Raw genomic sequence first — 25,366 nt, 5'->3', positions numbered from 1 at the left:
GGGCAGCCTTGCAGGTGGATGCCCTGCTCTGGGGCAAACGAGGAAAGACCAGGAAGTTTTTCCTCAGTCGCTTCTTCTACTGCCTGCAGCTCAAAACAGTCCCAGGCCAGGGTGGCATATTCTGGCCCTTACAGCTGTCAAGATGGGTGAGCTGCACCCAGAAGCTAGGAAGCAGTGTGCAGACGTTAGCCACTGTCACTACTGGAGTTGCAGGGAATCAGGCACACATACACACACACACATGCACACACACACACACACACTATCCCCACACGCTCCTCACTGCAGCAAGAAGGCTGCCAGCTTGCCAGCCTTTGAGAGGGAACTGTGTCCCCACCGTCACACGGAGCTGTTCCTGGAGTTTGCTGAGCAGCTGCCCGGACTTGGGTTCTCCAAGGTGAAAGGCACTGTGGAGGCTGCCCTGGTGCCACCAACAAATGTCACTTACCTCGAGTTCTGTCATTGAGTGGCACTGAGCGCAGGCAGAGGGTGCAGACCAGGAAGTCCCGGCGGGGATGGCTGCACCGAGGCAGGTGAGCGTAGTCCTCGGGAGCTTGACTTTGCCCCGTGGGGGGCGGGTGATGGACGTTCTGCAGGCTGCTGCGTCCCCGACCTCAGGCTCCCTGGTAAAGGGCGATGGCAGTGCGTCCCCCCGGGCTGGGCCTGGGCCAGTGAGCGGTGCCGTCGGCAGCTCGGTGCTGGACTCAGCAGCCAGCCTCACTGGGCATCGTTCTCGGTCACTTGGGAGGAGTGCACCCTGCTGAAGCTGGTGAATGAGAGGCAAATGAGGAGGCACCTGTGCCCGAGGATCCTGTGTTTTAACTGTGATAACCGGAGGCAGAAGGTGAAGACCTGGGAGGCCCGGGCTCCGGCCCTGGCTTTGCCTCCACCTGGCCATGTGACTCGGCATAAGTCAGTTCTCTTGTCAGTGCCTGGTCTGCTTGTATTAGTCCACTTTCTGCAGCTATAACAGAGTGCCTGAGGTTGGTGAATTTACAAAGAAAAAGGATCCAATGCAGGAGCCGAGTCCTAACCCACTCATCAGGGCTCTGCCCATGACCCAGACACTTTCCCGTGAGGGACCAACCATGTCCAAGCCCCAGCGCTCCCCATCAGGCACACGGAGTCACAGAGCAGGGGTGCCACAGAGCCGGCTTCCCCTCCCAGGGCTCACTCCGCTGGAGCACAGCTGGTGGCATACCGGGTCTCAGAATCTCCAGTAGAATGTACCCTGTGCCCACCAGGTGTGGGCCCTGAGGGGCTGGTCCTGGGCAAGGCCCTGGGAATAGAGGTCTCCACCATTTCCTGCTGAAGCCTAACAGGAAATACTAACAGGAAGCCTAACAGGAAATACTGGCACCATTCCCACCAGAGTCTAACAGGAAGTAACACCACTCAGTTCTTGCTAGAGAGGAAGTGCTGCAGGATGTTGGCAGCAGTGCTTAGTGGCTGGGGAAGAACTCTGAAGGGTGACCCTGGAGGGAGCAGGAGCAAGGCAAGAACATTCCAGACGGGGAATGGCAAGCCCCACGGCCTGGGGAGGGTACTGGGGAAGGGGGTCACTGCTCGGCTTGGCCGGAAGGCCAGTTTGGCTGTGGAAGCTGAGGGGAAGCCAGCCCAGAGCATGGTGTCTCCAAAGGCATGAAAGAAGCCTGACTTCTACCCAAGGTGCCCAGGGACCACTGAAGGTCAGACTGGGAAGACGTGGCAGAAGGTCCAGGTGGGGAGTCAAGGAGGCCAGAGGAGAGCCGCGTCCAGCCAGGTGACAGGTGACAGTCGCTGGGATGCTGGTGCTAATCACCGAGTCGAAAGAGGCAGATGGCTCAGAGGCCACTGGGAGGTGGCTGCGATGGTGGCTGGATGTGCAGGCAGGGGACGAGAGCTGTCACAGAAGATGCTGCTCTTCCTGGTGAGGCCACAGACCAGCCGGGCGCTTCCCGAGGTGCGGATGGAGGAGGAGCGGTTTGCAGGGGTGAGGGGCGCCAGGAACTCTGCCTGGGACAGCAGTGTGGTGCTGTGACCCCCACTTCCCAGCCTGCCAGGGTGAACCTGCAGGGCTTCTCTGAAGCTGGCCCCTGCCCTGCTCTGTGCTGACAGGCGGCACCGAGAGGCCACCTGCCTGCCCGTTGCTGGACAGCAGAGATGCAAATGCTTGGTCTCCCTGGACCAGCCACGTTGGCGTCCCACAAGTGGCCTTGGCTGGGCACAGAGAAGGAGCCGTGATGAGGCAGGGAAGCCTGGGCCACCCTCTCTCGCCCCTCTGAACACAGGAGAGGAAGGCAGGTGCACTACTGTGAGCCCGTTCTCTGCAGTGTGCAAATGGGGCTCAGCTTCTGCACCAACCTGCTGTGTCATCGGGGGTAAGTGACTGGAGCCCTCCCAGGTTCTCATCTTATCTGTTTAAGGGAAATGATGACACTTACTCGATGGATACTCGTATCTGAATTCAAAGAGGTATCTGTGTACATGCAATATATGTGAGTGTGTGTATATCCATGCATACTATATACATGTTATACATTAGTGTGTATATATATATATATATATACTTATATCTCTGAATGTTTGGCAGTTTATAGGCCCTGAGTAAGTGATAGCAGTTAATTTGTTTCTTTTTTTTAAAATTAAATTCTTTTATTGGTACATTGTAGGTATACAACACAATTACATTTCTCATTGGGAATTGTACCTTTACATAATGCATCTTGGTTCTTATTTTTTCCCCAGTCCTAGCCCTCCCTTCACCCCCTCCACCCTTCCCTATTTACAAAGACTTTATTTCCATTTTTTCCATTTCTCATCATTTTTCCTTGCCCTTCTTTCCTTTACCCTGCCCCTCCCACTACCCCTACTCCTTTGGACCTTTTCTTCCTATTTTGCATTATTGATTATTCATTCTAATCATTGGTACATTTTAGGTATACAATATAATGCCATTCATCATTGGAAATTTGCACCTTTACATAGTCTCTCTTGGTTCTTATTTTTCACCCTTGCCCAGCCTTCCCTTCAACCCCTCCATTCCTCCCTATTTACAAAGATTTTGTTCCTATTTTTCCATTTTCTCATATTAATCCCATTCCCTTCTATCCTTTCCCCTAGCCCTCCCACTTCCTTCCCCTTTGCCCCTTTTCTTCCTATTTCACATTACCTATTATACATTTAGTCCTTATTTACACTTTCAGTTTCTCACACCAGAGAAACTATTCAGTATTTATACATGTATGTCCTATTTATTTCACTTAAGAGTACCACCTCAGTGTGCATCCACTTAGCTATAAATGTCTCTAATTTCTCATTTTTTATGGCTGAGTAGTACTCCATTTTATTAAAAAACCACATTTTCTTTATCCAGTCTCCAGTTGATGAGCATTTGGGCTGTTTCCAAGTTTTAGCTATTACAAACTGTGCTGCTTTGAACATGGATGCACATGTATCACTGTGGTATGATTCTTTTAATTCTTTGGGGAAGATCCCCAGCAGTGGAATAGCGGGGTCAAATGGGACTTCCAGTCCTAGTTCTTTGAGGTAACTCCATACTGATTTCCACACTGCTTGCACCAGTCTACACTCCCACCAGCAGTGGAGCAGGGTTCCTCTTTCCCCACAGCCCCACCAGCATTTGTTATTGGTTGATTTCATGATAGCAGCCATTCTTTCTGGAGTGAAGTGGAATCTCAGCATTGTTTTCATTTGCATCTCTCAAATGACCAGTGATGTTGAACATTTTTTCATGTATTTATTTGCTATTTCTACTTGTTTGTCTGAGAAATGTCTGTTCATTTCAGCCCATTTTCGGATTGGGTCTTTAAATTTGGGAGGTCTGATCTTTTTAAGTTCTTTATAGTTCGAGATAGTAGACCTTTGTCTGAGGAAGAGCGGGTGAAGATTTTTTCCCACATTGTGCGTTGTCTCTTCACACTGCTGGTGGTTTCTCTTGCTGTGCAGAAGCCTTTTAATAAGAAGAGATCCCACTTGTTAATTGTGCTAGTTCACAGGCAACTGAGGTTTTGTTCATAAAATCTTTTCCTACACCGATGTCTTCAAGGGCTCTACCTAACCTCTGTTCCAACTGGTTCAGAGTTCTATTTTAATATTTAGATCTTTAATCCATTTTGATTTTAGTTTAGTGCATGGTGAGAGAGATAGGTCTAGTTTTAATCTTTGGGAAGTTGAAGCCCAATTTTTCCAGCACCATTTATTAAAGAGGCTATCTTTCCTCCAGTGAGGGTGTTTGGCTCCTTTATCAAAGATGAGATGGCTGAGTGTGTCTGGCATTGTTTCTGCATCTTCTTATCTGTTCCACTGGTCCTCAGGTCTGTTTCTTTGCCAGTACCATGCTGTTTTTATCACAGTAGCTTTGTAGTAGAGTTGCAGGTTGGGGATTGTGATACCCCCTGCCATGTCTCTGTTACCTAGAATTGCTTTTGCTATTCTGGGTCTCTTCTTATTCCAAATGAATTTTTGGATTGTTTTCTCAAGGTCCATGAAATATGCTGCTGGGATCTCAATTGGAATTGCATTAAATCTATATAGCAGTTTTGGAAGTATGGCCATTTTCACTGTATTAATCCTTCCTACCCAGGAGCAGGGGGTGTCTGTCCATTTTTTGATATCATCTTCAATCTCTCTTTTCAGAGTGCCATAGTTTTCAGAAAAGAGGTCTTTGATTTCTTTCGTTAGGTTGATTCCTAGGTATTTCAGTTTTTTTGGATGCTATTGTGAAAGGAATTATTTGCCCTATTTCTCTCTCAGCGAGTCTGTCATTTGTGTAGAGGAAAGCTATTGATTTTTGTGTGTTGACCTTGTAACCAGCTACTTGACTGAATTTGGTTATTAAGTCTACAAGACTTTTGGTGGAGTTCTTGGGGTCTTCTGTATAGAGTATCATGTCATCTGCAAATAATGTCAATTTGACTTCTTCATTACCTACCCTTATTCCTTTTATTTCTTTCTCTTGTCTAATTGCTGTGGCTAATGTTTCCAGAACTATATTGAACAGGAGTGGTGTTAGTGGACATCCTTGTCTTGTTCCTGATTTTAGTGTGAAGGATTTCGGTTTTTGACCATTTAGTATGACATTGGCTGTTGGTTTTTCATAGATGGCTTCTATCAGTTTGAGGTAGAGACTATCTATTCCAATTTTTTGCAGGGTTCTTATCATAAATGCATGTTGGATTTTGTCAAATGCTTTTTGTGCATCTATGGAGATAATCATACGGTTTTTGTCCTTGGCTCTATTGATATAGTGTATTACATTAATTGATTTTCGTATATTGAACCATCCCTGCATCCCTGGGATGAATCCCACTTGATCAGGGTGTATGATCTTCTTGATGATCTTCTGCATTCTGTTTGCCAGTATCTTATTAAGGATTTTCACATCTATGTTCATTAGTGGGATTGGCCTATAGTTCTCTTTTTCAGTTGGGTCTTTCTCTGCTTTGGGGATCAAGGTGATGCTTGCTTCCAGGAATGAATTTGGGAGTATTGCTTCCCTTTCAATTTCAATGAAGAGTTTAAACAGTAGTGGCAGCAGTTCCTCTCTAAATGTCTTGTAAAATTCAGCAGTGAAGCCATCAGGGCCCGGGCTTTTCTTAGTTGATAAGTTTTTAATTACATTTTCAATTTCATTGGTTGATACTGGGTTGTTCAGAATTTTTAGGTCTTCTTTATCCAACTTTAGTAATTCATATGTATCTAGGAATCTGTCCATTTCTTCTGTGTTGTCCATCTTATTGGCGTATAGGTTCTGGAGGTAGGTATTGATGATCCTCTGTATTTCTGCTGGGTCTGTTGTAATTTCACCCTTTTCATTCCTAATTGCATGGATCTGGGCCTTTTCTTTCCTTTTTCTGACAAGGTTGGCTAAGGGTTTGTCAATTTTGTTGATTCTTTTGAAGAACCAACTCTTGGCTTCATTGATTTTTTGTACCGTTCTCTTAGTCTCCATTGCATTGATTTCTCCTCTGATCTTTATAATTTCCTCCCTTGTATGAGCTTTGGGGTTGTCCTGCTCTTCTTTTTCTAGAAGCTTGAGGTTCAGCATCAGGTTGTTTAATTGGGCTCGTTCTGTTTTCCTAATATGCGTATTCACTGCTATGAATTTCCCTCATAAGACTGCTTTCATTGTGTCCCATAGATTCCTATATGTTGTATTGCCATTGTCATTTAATTGAAGGAACTGTCTGATTTCTTCTTTAATTTCCTCTGTGACCCATTGGTTATTCAGAAGTGTGTTGTTCAATTTCCACGTGTTTATGAAATTTTTTTGAGTTTCTTTTGCTATGGATCTCCAATTTCATCCCACTATGGTCTGATAATATACAGGGGATAACTTCAATTCCTTTGCACTTACTTAAACATGTTCTATGTGTGAGTATGTGGTCTATTTTTGAGAATGACCCGTGTGCAGCTGAGAAGAATGTGTATTCTGATTTTGTGGGGTGGAAGACTCTGTAAACATCTGTTAAGTTCATTTGTTCAAGAGTTCGATTGAGTTCTCATATTTCATTACTTATTTTTTGTCTAGTTGATCTATCTATTTGTGACAGTGGGGTATTGAGGTCCCCCACTACAATGGTATTAGTGCATATATGACTTTTCATGTCCATTCATATTTGTTTTTGATAGTTGGGTGCACTAGTGTTTGGTGCATAGATATTTATGACTGTCATCTCTTCCTCTTGGATTCTTCCCTTTACAAGGATGTAGTGTCCTTCTTCATCTCTCTTAATCAGTGTTGGCTCGAAATCTACTTGATCTGCCAAGAGGATAGCTACTCCTGCTTTTTTCTGGGTTCCCGTCACATGGAGTATTGTTTTCCACCCTTTAACTTTCAGTCTATGAGTTTCCTTTTGAATTAAGTGTGTTTCTTGTATGCAGCATATTGTTGGATTTTGCTTCTTCACCCATTCTGCCAGTCTATTTCTTTTGATTGGTGAATTGAGACCATTAACATTGATGGTTATAACTGAAACGTATTGACTTGTCATTGCCGTGACTTTTTCTTTTTGTTGGGTTCTCCCCCTTTACATTTAATTTCTTGTCATGCCAGATGGGTTCATTCTGCTTTGCTTCCTGGGGTTGTGATCCTCAATGTCTGTTCCTAGGATATTGTGTAAAATTCTTTGAAGTGCTGGTTTGGTATTCACGAAGTTCCTAAGGTGCTCTTTGTCATGAAAGTATCTTATTTCTCCATCGATTTTTGAAAGATAGTTTTGCAGGCTACATCAATCTGGGTTGGAGGCTGTTTTCTTTTAGGGCTTGGAATATGTCACTCCAAGCTCTTCTTACCTTGATGGTTTGTGTTGAGAAGTCTGCTGTGATTCTGATGGGCTTTCCTTTGTATGTGATTTGTTTCTTTTCTCTAACTGCTTGTAGAACTTTGTTTTTCTGTTGAGTTTCTGGAATCTTAACAATGATATGCCTATGTGTAATTTTTTTTGATCAAGGCTAGCTGGAGTCCTATATGGCTCACTTATCTGTATGTCAAGCTCTTTTCCCCTGCTTGGGAAGTTTTCTGCCATTATTTCTGTGAAGAGATTTTTTTATGTCATCTGCACTCTCTCCTGTTTCTTCATTGACTCCAATCAGTCTTATGTTATTCTTCTTTGCATCATCTCGCAGCTGCTGGATTGATTTCTCATGTTCCTTTATAATTTTGAAGCAATTTTTCTTTTCCTGGTCACTAATTGCAACCTTATCTTCTATATCTGAAATTCTATCCTCACATTGGTTCATTCTGCTGCACAGACTTTCGATGGAGTTTCTAATCTCCTGGAAATCTGTTTGCATCTGTTTTATGGATTCCATTTGTTTCCTATGTTGGGATTCCATCATGTTCCTCAGCTCCTCTCTAGATTTATTAATCATGTCTTGCACTAGGGGCACAATTTCTCCTGTTATCTGAGAAATTATTACTGATTTCATTTTTTCCAGATCACCTTTTGTTGCCAGTTCAGTGGGTCCAGGTGCTTGAGTATCAGAGTGTTCCATCTCATTTCCCTTTGGGGTTGCTGTAGGTGATCTGGAAGTCTGGTTTTGAGACTTATTTACATGTTTTCTCATTTTGACTGGGGCGGGGGACTGTTAGTGCCTGCACGGATTACCTCCTCTGAGCTGGGTGAGGTGGGACAGGGGCCAGGAGCAGTGGTAGGGATGGTGGCCCAAAAGCCCTTTCCTGTGGGCTGGGAGCAGCGGGAGGGATGGTGGCCGGGAAGCTCCTTTCTCTGGACCAGGAACAGTGGGATGGCAGCTCAGAAGCCCCTACCTCTGGGCCTGGAGCGGTGGGAGGGATGGTGGCCTGGAAGCCCCTTCCTCTGGGCCAGGAGCAGTGGGACAGAAGGTGGCCCAAAAGCCCTTTCCTCTGGGCTGGGAGCAGCAGGAGGGATGGTGACAGTGAAGGCCCTTCCTCTGGACCAGGAGCAGTGGGACGGCTGCTCAGAAGCCCCTACCTCTGGGCCAGGAGCAGCGGGACTCAGTACTGTGGTCTGGTGGTCTGGTGTCCTCTGCGTCTTTGTAGCGTGGAACCAGATGGCTATACAGAAGAGCGGGGGGTGGGGGGGTGGGGGGGGGTCCAGTGGATTGTTGCTGGGGCGCAGGCTGATTCAGCATGTTCCGCGCTACTCGGGACCTCCAATAGCAGTTAATTTGGCATTGGACACACTATAAAAAGCAGTGTTACATTGAGTAACAAGTAGTATCAACTCCCATGCTTGTTCAGACTGAAAACTAGTTCCTGACAGAGCAGCTCTGATTGGATGAGGAAAGAAAGGTACAGAACCGGGAAGGAGGAAGGGGAAGGAGAGAGGAGGAAGCGCTGGAGAGAAGGCGAAGAAGGAAAGTACAGATTCCTCCCTCGAGAAGGGGCCTGGCCTGGTGGGCCTTTCCAGCCGGGATGCAGACAACAGAGATGGAGCTGGTGCTGCTGCGTGCAAGTGTGAGCAGGTGGGGTGCGGCTGCTGTGCTGGGAGACCCCACATCCAACACCCCTGGACTGCTGCTGAGGAGCCAGGGCTGGGCAGAAGGCCTGGGGCCCACGCTGCCCAGGGTGGCAGTGGGCACCCCCTCTCTGGCTCCCCAGCCGGGCGTGCACCACAGCCAGGTCTCAGAGTCCTCAGACACATGTGGTGTCGAGAAAGCAGAACCTCCCACCCAGCTCTAGAAGGTCGCCAGCGTGGGGGGCTCAGCCGCCATCCCCAAGTCGGGAGCCGACCTGCCAGAGGCAGCAGGACCCCAGGCAGGATCAAAATGAGGCAGAAGTCAGACACGGGCCCCCCTGGACAGCGGGCTGTGGTGATCAGGGAGCCCCTGTGCAGTGTGGGCGTGTGCCTGACCCTGGGCCAGCAGAGGCTTCATTCTGGGCCCAAAGGAGCGGTGTTTAGACCTGAGGATGCCTCAATTGCGTCTCCAGGTTGGCCTGAGTTGAAAGGGGAGGCCTGGCCCACTGAGGCCCGAGGGCTCCGCTCCAGGTCCCCCACACCCACCCCGGGGCCCATGGAGCATGTTCTCCCCTTGGCGATGGCGCAGGTGGAAATGCGTGATGCCTGCAGCTCGTGGCTCAGAACTGGTGAGCTCTCAGGGCTTCCCAAGTAGTCACAGGGCTGGGCCCAAGGAAGCTGCTCGGCTCCAGTGTGCAGAGCTGCAGAGTCACAAGACAAGCAGCAGCCCAGAAGGACATGAACTGTGGCCCACGAGCCCAGCAATAAATTGCCCACTTCATCATAAATAAATTTCCTTTTATATATCATGAACACTTTGCTAATAAAATGTACACGCAGAAAAGAAATTTAGGGCCTGGGTGTGGTGGTCCACATCTGTGCTATCAGCTGCTCAGGAAGCTGAAGCAGGAGAGTCACAAGTTTGAGGCCAGCCTGGGCAGCTGACTATCTCAAAAGAGAAAATAAAAAAGGTGTTGAGGATGTAGCTCAGGGTGGAGCACCTGGCTAGCTTCTGTGACCCGCTGGGTTCATTCCCCAGTACCTCAAAAGAGCGGGGAGGGTATGGATGAGATCAATATTGACACAAGGGCCGGGGATTTAGCTCAGTGGCACTGCACCTGCCTCACAAGCACAAGGTCTTGAGTTTGATCCCTGGTACTGGAAAAGAAAACTGACACAAAGGCTCTGAGCCTCCCTTCCCACAGACTCCCCCAGCCTCTAAGCTTTGCAACCTGAGGGACACTGGGTGCGGCCCAGCCGGGCCTGGGGCTCCCTCCCTGCCCCTGCTCATCGATGTACTGACGAGGCCCGAGCCATGCTGTTCCCATGGAGTTCTCAACTCTCTGCCCGAACACTGGATCCTGATCGGGGAGGGAGACAGAGTTGTCACTCACCAGGCAGAAGGTGGAGTGGAATGTGTATGCATCTGTGTTCACCTGGAGAAGGCCCCAGCCTTCCGACTGCAGTGTTGCTCAGTGGCGTTTATGTGCGGTCGTGGGCAGCTGCCGGCTGCAGAGCAGCAATTCAGTCTTCACTCAGGCGGTGGGAGTGAGTTTTGTGCCTGTTGTTTGCAACAGTTTTGCTCCACAAGTAGTCCTGGCCTCACTGAGTGCTGAGCAGTACTGCAGTGCCTGGGCAGACGCCTCCGGGAACCAATCCAACAGTGGTCCTGCTCTGCGGCCCTGGCGTTTGGGGGCCTTTGGGGGCCGAAAATGGACAGTAAGCGCAATAGCCAAGCTACATGGTTTATGGGAGATGGCACAGGCCGTGGGCAAAGGGACAAGGGGAGTAGGCGGGAGAGCTGGCATCGGACCCGACTGGAGCTAGGGAGGCCAGGGGAGGTGCTGGGCAGAGGGGCAGCAGTGAGCGCAGCCAGGAGCAGGTCACGCAGGCTTCCGAGTGGATTTATTTCCCAAGACATGTGCTGGGCTTGAGGACCTTCATCTGATGAGCCTTGGCAGAGACCCGGATGCCAGCCTGTGAGCTCTGCCACTGACCTTTGCAGAACATTTGAAAAATTAAAAAGCAGATCCCCGGGGAGCAGCGGAACTGCTCTGTGTTGGTGGCGGTCACTGTGCAGAGCTCTGCTCCCTCAAAGTCTGTTTTACGCCACCTCAGTGTGAAAACAAGGAAGTTCTTTGCAAGGCAGCTTAGTGCGTTCTGCTCTGGGCTCCTCCGAGACCTGCGCGTAGCTGGGGCGCAGCATGAGCCCCACTCTGCAAATGGAGAGCCAGTGGCCTGGTGCTGTCAGCCACAGGTGCAGAGCTGGCTCTCAGGTCCAGAGGCGCCTGGAAACACCGCGGCCTGGTCGCAGTGCCCTGCAGACTGCAGGCCGCAGGCAGGCTGCCTCCTGGCACTGTGGCAGCCAGCGCATCCAGAGCCACAGCACGGCAGACCCCAAGTGCTCAGCCCCGGGCACTGCTCTGGAGCCCAGCCAGAGTGAAGTCACTTCATTCTCACCAGAACCCCGTCTCCATTTTACAGATGAGGAAACTGCAGCACAAGGAGGTTGAGTAACTTTTCTGAGCCCTTGTGGGTAGAAAATAGCAGAGCCAGGGTTGAAACCAGGGATGTGGCCCAGGGCCTGACTGCCTCTGTCTCGCTGTAGCTGTGGTGGCTCCAGCTGGGACTCGGGAGAGGTGTGTCCTCGAAGGCCCTGGGTTTCCAGGAGGAGTTGAAGGGGCCCTCAGACCTCTGGCATGACCGAGTCCTTACAGTCTCCTCTTCGCCTGACGAGGTGCCCAGGGCCCCACCTTTGTGCTCAGTTGCTGGGTCCTGAACACCACAGAGGAGGACAGCTTGGTGCTTGTGATGAGCCGTGTCTGTGCCGGGGCCCCGCGTCCCACGTCCGAGGCTTCTCCGAGTTTGCCGTCCAATGACAAGGCTATGCCACAGGGCTTGATCTGGCACAGGTGCAGGGAGAGGCCAGAAGGGAAGAGGGACCCGGGAAGGGATGCAGGGTCCAGACACAAGCCCGGCAGTCTCAGGTTTCCTGGGAGTCAGCTGTGGGCGCAGCACGTTCCCGTGGCAGGGTGCTCAGGGGAAGCCGTTAGAGTACAGAGTGGGATGGCGCTCCACAGCGGGCACTCAGTCGGGGCCGTTGGGACCCAGTGGACCCAGACCAGGCCCCTTTGTGTGCACAGACTCTGAGCATTCATTCCTGACTGAGTGGCAGCAAAGCCAGACCAGTAATTCCTTATCCTGATGCTGTTGCGGAGAGGCCACTGTGACCTCAATATTGTTTTTAGCGCCATTTGTATAGTCATGCATTGCTTCAAAAGCACCTTGTGCGTTCTTCCTTTGCACTTCCCAGCAGCCTGGTGTCCCTGAAGAGGAGGAAGCCGTGGTGGTGACTGAGGGTAGCATGAAGAGAGCCTGCAGGGCTCCGTTAGTCCTGTTCCCATTCAGGGCTCCCGTCTGCTTGATCCCTGTTTGACAGATGAGGAAGCCCAGGCTCAGAGGTTGAAATCTCAGCACTGTGGCATTAGCAAGTGGGCATGTGGGGTTGGGCCACCCTCCGTGAGCCTGTGGGGCCATGCCGTCATCTGCTGGGTCCCTTGGCTCTGGGAGGCAGGCGGGCAGAGGGCACCCAGGGATGGCAGAGGGAAGAGCCTGTGAGAGAGGGGACCTTTGGAAGCCACGGCTCACTGTAAGGAGCCCAGCTTGCAGGTGACAAGGAGGACACCAGAGAAGTGACCACACCGTGAAGGTCTTCCTAGGGAGGGCTTCCAGATGGCCAGGCTGCGCTCAGGAAACTCCCACCTGGCCACGGTGGAAAATCCATGGCAAGGCTGAGGCAGGAGGGAGGTGATTGCTGCAGTGGGCGAAGGGAGAGATTTACAGCGGCCCGGGAACCTGACTGTGGCTGTAAGGAGGGAGAGGAAGGGTCTGTATTCCAGATGGTGGCGGAGACAGAGCTGACAGGCCCCGGTGACCTCAGGGCGACGCCCCCAAGGGCTCAGGGAAGCCAGGTATGACTGGAGCCTGTGGCCTGGGAGCACTGGTGTGTGGTGGGGCGGGTCCAGATCTGGGGCCAGGCACCCCCTGCCTGGGAGGGCGAGGGCTCCAGCAGTGGGGTCTCCTCTCCCCAGGTCCTCATTTCCCACAGAGTTGGTGGCACCGTGGACCGGTTCTGGTTTTTACAGAGCTCATCCCACTGTGATGCAAAACCCGTGGCCCTGTGGTTTGCTCTTCACTTCTGTCTTCTGGTTTCCCTGCAAGTCTGACTTGTGCTTCGGCCTTCTCTTGCCCTGCTGGACAGTCTCCCTTCCCGCCGCAGCCTCCCGGGGGGAGAAGCGACTGGCAAGGGCCTGAGCCAGTGTTTGGCTTGACTCCTGCTGTCTCCCGTGGCCGGTCCTGCCCTCTAGTGGGCGATGCTGGGCAGCACGGGCCTGGTACCCACTCCGTGGCGGTGCCTGGCTCCCTCGCAATGTCTCAGAACCAGGCTAAGTCTGACCTTGAGGAGACCCAGGGTCCCAGTGGCACAGGAAGTGATGGCTTAGGAGGGACCCTGCATGCCACGCCATCCGGCCTCCTTCTGCCCCTGCAGGCCAAAAGGTCTGCGGCACCCTCAGCTTGTGTAGCCTCTTGGCGTGCGGTCCTCCTCTTCTCGGGAACGCGTCCCAGACCCCGAGGACATCTGAAGCCCAGGTGGCACCAGACTCTGTTCATGCTGGCCTCCCTGTACACACACTTGGTAAAGTGTAATTTGTAAATTAGGGACAGGAAGCGATTAGCAGCCGTAACTGGTGATAAGCTAGGGCAGTTATAGAAACATACTGTAATAAAATCATGTAGCTGGGCTTCTTGCAGAATACCTGATTGTGATTTCATCGTTTCACTTAAAGGACACACGCATGGCTCCCCTCTGGCATGTGTGCATCGCCAGCATCACTGCGCTTGCCCTCCGCTGCTGCTGCTACGTAGGATGCGGTTACCTGAACACAGCACCTGACGCTGTGATGAGTGACCGGATAGCAAGGTGGCCCCGGTGAGCTAGCGGGAGGCAGCGCACAGGTGCGGAGGTGCCGGATCTTGCTGCATGGAACACGGCAGGGTGAGGTTTCGGCCCCTACCCAGAGCGGCGTGCAGGGTCCACTCACAGAGTGCTCACCCCAGGAACTTCTCAGTGATATCTTTTGGTTACAGTTGGCAGTGGGTAACTGAGACCGAAGAACAAATGAAACTGGCGGGTCGGGGCTGCTCTACCTGTCCTCTGGTCTGGATCCCCCGGCGGCCAGTGGGTTAGGTCATGCTTCTCTCTGTCCTGCAGCCTCCAAAGGAGCACTTTCATAATTGGACCGGAACCAAAATATTCTCAATACAGCCTTTCCTGATCCGGGCCCTCTCTGCTTCTCCAGACATCCGCCTCTAGACATCTGTCTCTGCTCAGTACGGCGGGGCCTCCTCCTGCTTGTCGGGTGTGCTGCTCTTTCCCACCTCGGGACTTGGCTCACGCAGGGCTCCTTCTCCCTGTCTTTCCCACCCCAGCCTGTTCCTCCTGGGACAGGTGAAGTTATCTTTGTTTCCTGATGCTGGACCTTATCTGCAGAAAGCTAACTACCCCACCAGAGCCACTGTTAGAACTGACTTAAAGCTTAGTGGAGTTGCCAGAGTAAAATATGAGCGTGCAGAAATCAGCACCATTGCTCAGTATTAACAACAAAATATCTTAAAATGAAATTTAAAAGTCAACCTTACAATAGCATTAAAACACTGAAAAGTTAATTAAACCAAGACGGTAAAGAGCTATACACCTAAAACTATAAAAGGCCAATTTAAAAAATTGTAGGTGACACAAATAAATGGAATGATAACCTATATCTGTGGACTGAAAGAATTAATATTATTAAAATGTTTACACCACCCAAAGTGGTGTACCGTTCAATGTAATTTTTAACAAAATTCCAATATCATTTTTCATCAAAATAGAAAAAATCCTAAAGTTTTGAATAGCCAGAGAAATCTTGAACAAAAAGAACAAAGCTGGAGACATGGCACTACCTGACTTCAAAATCTGTAACGAAGTAATACAAAGAAAAATAGCATGACACTGATGGAAAAGCAGACGCGCTAACCAATGGGACAGGACAGAGTGGGAAGTAAACTGACTGCAGTCAGACGGTCTCTAACAAAGGTGTCAGAACCTAGAAAGAAGAAGAGGCAGTTTCTTCATTGACAGGTGTTAGGGAAACTGGACATCTACAGACAGAAGAATGAAATTGGGTCCTCTTAAAATGGACAAAAGCTGAAAGTGTAAAACTGCTAGAAAGAAAGGAAAAGAAAACCAGAGGCAAAGCCCATAACACAGACAACGAAAACAAAGATAAGTGGGATTATATCAAACTGAAAAGCTTCTGCACATCAAAAAAAAGTAAAAATAGGGTGAAGAGACTGCTCATGGATTGGGAGAAAGTATTTGTAAACCATGCACCTGATAAGAAGCTCTACCCCAAGATTTAACAGCAAGAAAACAAATAACTCAATCAAAAATAGGCAAAGCCCATGAATAGGCATTTCTCAAAAGAAGACGTACGAATGGCCAACAGAAGTATGATGAAATGCTTATCACTCCCTGTTGGGAAACTCAGATGAGACCAATGAGTTAGCACCTCACACCTGTTACCAAAAAGAGATAAATATTAGCAAGGGCATGAGGAAAAGGGAACTTCTGTTTGCTGTAGGTAGGAATGTAAATTATACAACCACAATGGAAAACAGCATGGAGGACCCTTGGGAAATGAAAATAGGGTTACTGTATGGTCCAACAATCCCACTTCTACACAGCCACAGGAATTTAAATCCCTGTGCGGGGAGACATCTATACCCCATGTTCATTTCAGCATTATTCACAACAGCGAAGACCAGAAGTCAGACTAGGGTTTATTGTGGGATGCATGAATAAAGAAAGTGTGGTAGGTGTGCACGGTGGAATGCTGGTGGGACTCTCAGAGAAGGAAATTCTGTCATTTTCAACAGTATCGGTGAACACGGAGGACATTGTGTTAAGGGAAGTAAGCCAGACACAGATAATGCTGCATGGTTTCACTTATATGGGGAGTCTAAAGACCAGCTGGTGGTTACGAGACACAGGAAAGGAAAGGGTTGGGGTAGGAAAGGGGACACAAGCAAAGGGTCCAGAGTTCAGTGCAGCGGGAAGAATGCGCTTCAGTTAGCCGCTGCGCACAATGTGGTGACTGTGTTAAATAAGCGTGCACTGTATATTTTGGAATTGTTAAAAGAGTAGCTTTCAAATGGTTTCAGCACCAAAAATTGGTATGGGGTGTATAGATTTATTAATTTGCTTGATTTAATCATGTCACAATGCAAACATGTATCAAAATATCACACTGTACCCTATAAATGTATGCAGTTATTGTCTGTCAGTTAAAATTTAAAAGCTTTAACAGGTCATCTCCTTCGAGAGGGCTTCCCTGACTGTGATGTCTAAAGAAGCCCTGCTCTGCTGCTCCCCGCGACAGCAGCCTGTGTATTTCTTAATAATACCGGGTCCAAGCCAGAGAGTTTGTGCACTTGTCCATTATCTGCTTCTTTGGGGGGCCTGTAGTGGGGAGGTCACAGGAGGAGCCCTGACCATCACTGCAGGTGGAGAAAAGATTAAAGATTAAAGAGGCGACTCTTCCCAAAGTAGGGAAATCCCTGCCAGCCTGAGGTTGGCCAGAGCTCCCAAAGAAAGGGGTGTTGAATAAACTCTAAGGGCCTTCAATCCTAACCTGCTGCTCACTTTTCCACCCAGTATTTTGAACATGGAGGAGGCACAGTTCCAGCAGTGACCAGTAGCTTCTGTCAGGTGAACTCTTGCAAAGATGAGCATTATAAACTTTAATGATCATAAAATATTTAAAATAAACTGCTCTTCCTGGAGCGAAACCAAAACTAGACAGAATGTGGAGGGGCCTTGACCCTTGAAAGGAGGGAACCACACCTGCTGGGGAGGTGAAAGTGTTCTGCAGTCCACTGGCACGGGGCAGCCAGAGCCAAGCCAGGGTGGCAGTTCCTGGGCAGAGGGCACTCTGCAGAGGCCAGAGGAGGAGGAAACAGATGCCAGCTCGAGTGCTCAGCGAGATCCCTTTCGACCTCTGTTGAAACCGGACTGCAGTCACCCCTCTCTCTGCCCACTTCCGCTCTTCACTTATGCAGGAAGTTGTTGGTCTCCAGTGAGCTGCTGCTTGTTAGTCTCTGCAGGAAAGTCGCCTTTGCAGTCTGATCTCCAAGCATGCACTCCGCTGTGTGCACTTGCTGTAGGGAGCATTCATCAAGACAGACCACACTGAACCGTAGAATTAGTCTCCACGAATGCCAGAGGCTTGTGTGCTCAGAGGTGGGTCTTTGAGGAGGCCCTGTAGCTGAATGTGGGCGGGCTAGGAGGCGAGGCCTGGGTGGAAGAGGCGGTCACTGGGGCATGGCCTGGAAGGGTTCGTCCCCCTTCCCAGCTCTTCCCTTCCCTCTCTGCTTCCTGGCCACCATGAGGTGAGTAGCTCTCCTGTGCCAGGCCCTCGGCCTGTGCCCTTCCTGCCTTAGAGCCAGCCAACTATGGACTGAATCCTCTAAAAATGTGAGCCAAAGTAGAACTGTTCTCCTTTAAGGTGTGGGTGTAGGGTATTGTGTCCCAGTGAAAAGGAAAGTTACCAAGACAGGGTTAAAACCTTGTGTTCACTAATCACAAGTTATGTGAAAAGCAGTAACAAGAATGTACCTAAAAGAGCACTGAAATTTGACAAATACTTGTTAAATAACACACAGATCAAAAATATCATAAGGAAGTCGAGTGTAGTGGCACATGCCTATAATCCCAACACTTAGGAGCCTGAGACAGGAGGATTGCTGGGAGTTTGAGGCTAGCCCGGACTACATAATAAGTTCAAGACCAGACTGGACTACATAGTGAGACCCCTGTCTCAAAACAAAAATAAGGGAAATTGAGAATACTTTGAAATTCAATGATGAGGAATATACATGCTAAATTCCTAGAGTGCAGAAAGCACACTGATTCAAATGCTTACACTGGAAAAGAAGTTTAACGATCCGTTTCCGTCTTAAGACTCTAGAAAGCAGAGGAGCAAATTAGTCTTACAGCAAAAAGAGAAGGAAGGAAGTAATGAAGAACAGAAATAAGTGAAATAGAAATCAAACAATGGAGAAGGTTAAAAAGACTGCAAGTTGATTCTTTTAAGAGATGAATACAATGAACAAATTTTTAGCAATGCTGATCAATCAAAAAGAGAGAAGGCAAATTACCAATATCAGGACTATTAAGAGAATCATGAAGATCCTACAGAAAATAAATATAATGAACAATTTTATGCCAATAAATTTCATAACTGAAATGAAGTGGACAAATTGCTTGTAATCACATACTGTCAAAATTGAGATTAAAAGAAACAGCAATTGCATTACAAAAGAGATTCAATTCATTATTAAAAGCTTTGCCTGCTCAGGATGCAGCTCGGCGGTGTTGCACTTGCCTAGCATGCCTGAGGCCTTGGGTTCAGTGGCCAGTACCACAGCACAACACAACACAACACAGCAAAACAAAACAAGAGCTTTCTCACAATGAAAAACTAACCCCCAATGGTTTGGCTTGAATTCTACCAACAATTTAAGAAAAAATATACCAATATTACCACACTCTCTCAGAAAACAGAAAGGGAAGAAACACTTCTCAGTATATTTTGTGAAGTCTCCAGTCCCTTGGAATCCAAAGCTGATGGATGTTGCCAAGAAAGAAAATTACAGGTCAGTGTTTTGTGTCATAAACACAGATGCAGAATCCTCAGCAAAACATCGTCAGATTGAATCCACCAATATAGAAAAAGAAGAATGCATTGTGAGCAAGTGAGGTTTATCTTAGAATGGAAATTTGGTTTAACCTTTCAGAATCCATCAATGTAATTCACTACTTTCAGCTAGCCAATGATTTTTTTAAAATATACGATCCTCACAATCGATTTACACAACTGTCTAACAGATCCATACCCATTCTTAAAGAAAACGCACAGCCAAGGAGGAACACAGGGAAACTGCCTCCATGTGAGACAATGCGGTTACACAAACAGCCCTCCTGTCCGCATCGCAGTAATGGTCGGTGTGCAGTGTTTTCCCCTGAGCCTGGGCACAAGGCCCGGTGTCTGCTTTCATCATTTCTGTTCATTCCTGGGAGTTCTGGCTTAGAGGAGTAAGAGAGGTGGACAGAGTGAAAGCATTAAGCTTGCAAAAAAAGAAGTGAAGATATCTGTACTTCAAGATGAGATGATTGTTTAATAGAAAATCTTAAGGAACCTGTAAAAGCTAGTAGAAACAATACTTATACTTATGTACCATGTTAGTATACTGCCCGTAAAATACCACGCTAGCAGCAAACAAATGCACCATGAAAGTTTGAGAAGTGTCATTTTAAAAATCCCTCCTTGGAAAACCAAGAGAAATCGTTAGGAATAAATTTAACAAGATGTATGTAAGAGCTGTATGCTGAGGATCATGAAACATTTCTGGAGGAAATTAAAGAAGACTTACAGAGCAAAGAGCTATACCACACAGGTGCGGTGCAGTCAGTGGGAAGCTCGGTTCTGCTGTGAACTGTAGCTTCTACGCAGTCCTCAGCAGTGCCCTACAGACCTTGCATGTGAAAACGGGACGAAGACACCCAAGACAGCCTTGAGAAGGAAATCTAACTTGGAGGATTCAACTTCACTGATTTTTAAAACTTGCCGTATCGCCATAGTCCATGCTGGCATGGGAATAGGAAAAAGACTTACACATCAGTGCGTGTCGCCATCAACAGAGCCATGAGAGCAGAGCAGCAGGAGAGTATTTTCATAAAAGGTGCTGCACCCTGGGTCCCCAGATGGGAAGTGTGGACTTCACACCTTACCTCCCTCTACTCAGAGACCAAAGGTGGACGGATTAGAGACTCAACAGAAGAGCTGGATCAGACAGCGTCCAGAAGACTGCATGACTGGGTCTGATGAGTTGGCAAAGATTTTTTAACAGTAGACATTGAAATATTAATCATAAATAAAAATTTGAAAACTCAAATTTCACAAAATTAAAAGTTTCTGCTTATCAAAACACCTGCAGAGATATGTGGCATATTTTAGAGGTATATATATGAACATCTGTACCTGTGTGCAGGTGTGTATGAAAGTATGTTTAAAATATTCGTAATACCCAAAATATGAAATGTGACCTCATCCTATAGTATAATTCTTTTTCTTAGTGGAATGTTTTTATTTCAAGTAAACAGTTTACTTTTTTTTTTTTTTCCTTTGGTACCAGAGATCAAACTCGGGTCCTTGTGCTTGCAAGGCAAGCAGCGGAACCACTGAGCTAAATCCCCGGCCAGCAGTTTACTTTTTAAAGAGTTATTTTATTCTGTCACACTCTGCTCACAAGGTGAGGGCAGCAGCAAGCGCAGACTGGGAGAAAATGTTGATGCCACACGTGTCCTTCCAAGGCTTTGTTTCCAGAATGTATAAAGCACTCCTCCGTGTCAGCAATAAGAGGATAAACTTTTAAAACCGGGCCAGAGTCTTGAAAGACACTTCCCAAGAAAGACATCTTCATGGCCAGTACGTTCAAGAAAGCTGCCCAGGCTCCTCCAGTGCCTGTGAAAACAAACCTAAGACACAGCATGAGGCCACTGTCCCTGGCAGGATGGCCAAGAGGAGGAACAGATGACAGCTGAGTGCCAGTGAGGAGCCCTCTCACGGTGTGCACAGCAGCACGACGCCAGGGAGCCTTCTCGGCTGCTGCCTATTAGGCTGAGGCACACTTAATCTGGGGTCCCGCAATTCACATTTAGGGGCCTCCCAAAGCAAGGGCGGATCTGTTCATCCACCTTTCCTTCCATCCATCCATCACCACAAGAATACTTCAGCAAAACATCCTTATAGCAACTCCAATCATAATATTCCACACCTGGAAGCATTCAGATGCCAGTGAACAAAAGAACTCCACAGCATTTTATGTCCATCCATCAGCGATATTCTGACTAATAAATAGAATGACTAGTCAGGGGTGGTGGCAGTCGCCTGTAAACCCAGCACTCAGGAGGCTGAGGCAGGAGGATAGCCATGAGTGCAAGGCCAGCCTGACCTACATAGTGAGTTCAAGACCAGCTTGAACTACAAAGTGAGAGTCTTTCTCCAAAAACCAGAACAAAACAAAAAGAATGACTATAGATAATGCACCATATGTGAGTCTCAAAATGATTATATTGATGGAGAGAGGGCATTAACAGATGAGTAATCTGATCAATTTACCTGGAGAACAGGTAAAATTCATAAATGGTATCTGTCACGCTGCAGAATTGTTTTTCTGTGGGGGTGGATTGACCAGAAGGGGGCGCAGAAGAACTTTCTGAAGTGACAGACGGGCTGAACCTGCAGCAGAACTCAGAGGGGGACAGTTGTGAACTGTGCACTTCTCTAAGTAAATTTTATTGCCATGAAAATATAAAATAATCTTAACAAAATATGGGACCTAATTCTGTGGTTTAGTTTTTATTCTCAGTGGGATATTTTGATCTGAAATGATTTGAGACTTTTTAAAGCACACTTTCCCCCGTTCAGAGAAGCAGTGATACTAAGCTCAGTTTCCCCCATGAAACACGGACCAGGGGTTCAAGGACAGATTTCCCGCGGTTCCGCAGGCGCAGACCAGAGACCAGCACCAGCTGGCGGGGTCCGCACCCGGCTGCCTTCACCTGCGCTGGAGCGGTGGGTGTGGGAGGGGAGAGCTCTCTGGCGTGGGGGCTTGGGGAGCGCGCTCCACCCTGTGTGCACGTGCGCCCCACTGGGAAGAGAGCCGCGGACAAGGGCTTGCGATCCACTGCCCGCGTGGAGTCGTGGCTAGCATTTAGATTTAGTTCCAAAGTTATTTCAGCTGTTGCACATTGCACCCATTCTGTACCTCCAATTTTATAGCATGGCGTTTGTTATTTAACATCACGACATGAAAAATTTCTCTGTTACTAAAAACCCTTCTTTGGTACTCTCTTTTAAATAGCTACAAAGGCTTCATTGAGTGGCCAGGCCACGGTTTGTTTGTCCGCCATCCTGCGGTTGAATGCTGAGCTACTTTGCAGGATTTTGCCCCTGTAAATACCGCTGTGATCCACACGGTTGTGCTTGAGGCTTTTTCCTGTAACCGACATTCTTTCCTCAGGTTAGAATTCCAGAAAATGGAAATTTTAGGTTAAAAGGGTACACTTTTAATAAACATGGCCAAACTCCCTTCCAAAAGGGTGTCCCAGTTTCCCTTACAGCCCACCGGAGCCGGGAGGCGCTTGGTGTGCTCTGCCAGGGAGGAGGTCGTCACACTGATGAGCCTCTTGGCTTGTTTCCCACAGGTGAGAGGACTCCACTGAAGCCACACCTGCTGTGCATAACCCGGCTCCTCCTGCTGGCCCGAAGCCCTGCCCTCTCGCTCCCTGGTAGCCGAGCCTGGGTCTCACCTGGATAGCTTCGAGGCGGCCCGCGCCATCCATCCTCACGTGCCTGCAGCCATGAACTTCCTCCGGCGACGCCTCTCCGACAGCAGCTTTGTGGCCAACCTGCCCAATGGCTACATGCCAGACCTGCAGCGCCCTGACAGCTCCACCAGCTCCCCCGCATCCCCAGCCACCGAGAGGAGGCACCCACAGCCCCTGGCCGCCTCCTTCTCCTCACCTGGATCCAGCCTCTTCAGCTCCTTCCCTAGCTCCATGAGGCCATCCCCGCAGGCCCCCTCTGGGCCCACGGAGCCCCCAGTGCCCTCCACGCCCGTGGTCCAGAGGCCTCGGATCCTGTTGGTGATCGACGACGCGCACACAGACTGGTAAGCAGGAAGCCACAAGTGCTAGGCTGGGAAGGAAGTGACCCTCTGAGTGGCTGCCCCTCACAAGTGCACAGGCCTGCGCCTGCAGGCTGATCCAGGGCCCTGGTGGCTAGGAGGTGCGTGCAGACCTCGGGCAGCCAAGCCGACCTGAGCAAGGCAAGGCTGTGACAGCCTGGATCGCAGCGCGCTGTGTGTGGTTCTGGGGCCAGCGTGGCCATAACCAGGTGTTTGAAGTGGCCCTGCCGGAGCCCACCAGGGGGTCATGTCCTGCAGGGCACACGGAGGAAGCAGAACAGAGCTGGCAATGGCAACACATTACCCTCCTCCACCTCAGCCGCCTCCACCCCTGCCTGAAGAAGGCTGATACGGGGGTAGCAGGTCCTGTCCGGAACCCTGGGGATGCAGCCGGCTGCCTCAGCCCGTCTTCTGCCCAGGGTGGCAGCGATAGTGTGACTCCAGCCCCTGCTCAGCGCTGCCCAGGCAGTGAGGTCTTGGGGCAGAGGCCATGCGTGTCCAGTTCCCCAGGAGTCACTATGCAGGTGGTTCTGGAGCAGTGAGTGTGAGATCGGGCAGGAGCTCAGAGAGGCCCTGGAGTGGGGGTGCTGATAACCCCGAGGCACACTCAGGCTTGTCATCTAGCTGGACTCGGAGTGTGCAGGTCAGGGCCTGAGCCCACACGCAGACGTGGAAGCGCCACCTCCAGGGTGGAGGGCTGGGCAGATGGGGCCCAGGGCAGTCGGGCTGGCGGCCCCAGTGCGTGTGCCCTGCGTGGGAGGCATGGTGCATGCAGGTGCTGGGTCGCCCTGACGTGTGTGTGCCTCCACTTCCACCCCCGGAGATGCTGGCTCCCTGGGCTGACACAGCCTGCACTCTGGAGCTGCATTCTCAGTGTCCAGGGCACAGGAAGTGTGGCTGGCAGTTTCGCATGCCAGGCCTCCGGCCTTCTGCTAGGAACTCGCCTCCGTTCTGATGCAGTGAGTCGTCTGCCGTGCTGTTCGGTGCCCAGTGTCCTGGTCACGAAGCCCTGCTGGTCTCTGCGCATGCGTAGGTGTAGGCTCACGCTGAGGTCCTGGTGTGGGCCGACGAGGGCAGGGTTCTGGCTCCGCCTGCTTGCCCTGTGCGGCCCATCTGCCTGTTCGCCAGTTGCTGCAGGGCCCCTGGGTTCCTGCTTCTCCTTCACCCAGCTTTGGACCTTGGTTTTGAACATTCCTTGCTGGGTGTATTATCTCTTGCTCAATTATTTGTTAAGAAAGGTGCATCCTGTAGGGGGGTGGAGCTTAATAAACAGCCGACAATAAGACATCCTCGCTGGGCCACCTGGCTTTAGATCCCATCCCTACCCCGTGGTAGCAACATGGCCTTTCTGATGCAGTGCCTTTCTCACACGTAAGTAATCGATATGAAAGTGCTCTGGGTGTGCTGCTTAATTGCATATTAGCCTTGCTGCAGACAGCTGTGGCTTCCTGCGCTGCCTCACCCTTCTGGACACCAGCCCCTCGAAGCCTGCCTGTGCGATGTCGGTGCCCGGTGCTGGGCCAGTGGCAGGGACTCCCACAGCTGCTCTCCCTGGCCAGCTCCAAGGGAGGAAGTGGATCTCGGGATCTGTCTGCCCGTGTGCCGTGGGGGCAGCACAGGGGCATGGGGAACGGGCAACAGTCTCACGTGGCTCTGGTCTCTGGAATGACCGTGTGTAATGCCTGCTAGGCTATGCACACTGGTGGGCAGTCTTGACCAGCAGCATCTCTCAGTATATTCTGGGTGTGTGTGACAGAGTCTTCCTGTCACAGGCCACTGCTTCTCCCCCGGAACTGTCCTGCAGTCTTCGCGGACGTCCAGCTTCTCCGACTCTCAGAGCATGCCCACCTTTCACCAGATGGGCGAGTCTCAGTCCGGCCTGCACAAGTCCCTGGCCACCCCAAGCAGCCAGCAGGTGGCGGGCCAGCCCGCTCCCGGGCCCTTGGGCTGTGGGGTGGCCTCCTGGTCAGCCCCTCCTACCCTCCATTGTGGGAACTGGCTCCAGAGAGGAGGAAGTGTGAAGGGAAGAAGCCAGCTCACCCCGTCCTCTCTTCCCCTTTGAGATGATGATGAGGGGCCAGTCTGGCCTCCAGTGAACTCACCCGGCCCACAGTGTCACTGTGGGCCCTTTGCTGCCCTTCCCAGCCCCAGACAGGGCTCTGTCCCCACATGGACATCCTCAAGGGCTGGAAGGAAGTGCCAGCCTCCACCCCACCCCCACCCCTGGGGTTCAGCTGGCGGGCATGATGAGGTGACTCGAGGAGGACCAGAGTCAAACTCAGGACCTTGCACATGCCAGGCAGGCGTGGCGCCACTAAGCTAAATCCCCACCCGACCTTGCATCTTCTGAAGAGACCCAGAGGGCTCCAAAGCCTCCTTCCCTGGAAAAAGGGCCTGTGCGTCTTGAAAGGCCTCTGGGGCAGCTCAGGGTGGAGGGTGACATCCGCTTTGTGAAGCACAAGTCACGGGCACAAGGTGAATGGAGCTTCCTTTCTTCCACCTGCTGCTTCTGCCCCAGTTCTGTTGCCTAGAATTTCCCAGCACCTTCCCAAGAGCCCCAGCCTTGACCTTGC

At 50.0% G+C, this 25,366-nt stretch overlaps 1 protein-coding gene across 5 annotated transcripts in view; it reads left to right on the top strand.

The window, feature by feature from the left end:
- The window catches only part of Syn3 (synapsin III), a 312,905-nt gene that overhangs the window by 13,343 nt on the left and 274,196 nt on the right, over positions 1–25,366 (top strand). For all 5 annotated transcript variants that reach the window (XR_002394920.2, XM_013072249.3, XM_004844778.4 and 2 more), the window contains exon 2: positions 22,312–22,778. Coding sequence is in view for 4 of the 5 variants with exons in the window: in XM_013072249.3 (XP_012927703.1) it covers positions 22,468–22,778 (311 nt within the window). In the remaining variant the exon portion in view is untranslated. The remainder of the gene's footprint in view (positions 1–22,311; positions 22,779–25,366) is intronic.

The sequence above is a fragment of the Heterocephalus glaber genome, unplaced genomic scaffold, assembly GCF_053883595.1.
Source record: "Heterocephalus glaber isolate CG9 unplaced genomic scaffold, H.glaber_assembly_v1.0 deba00001572, whole genome shotgun sequence".
NCBI lineage: Eukaryota > Metazoa > Chordata > Mammalia > Rodentia > Bathyergidae > Heterocephalus > Heterocephalus glaber.
Note: the sequence above shows the minus strand (reverse complement) of the source record. Positions and strands in the feature narration are given on the sequence as shown.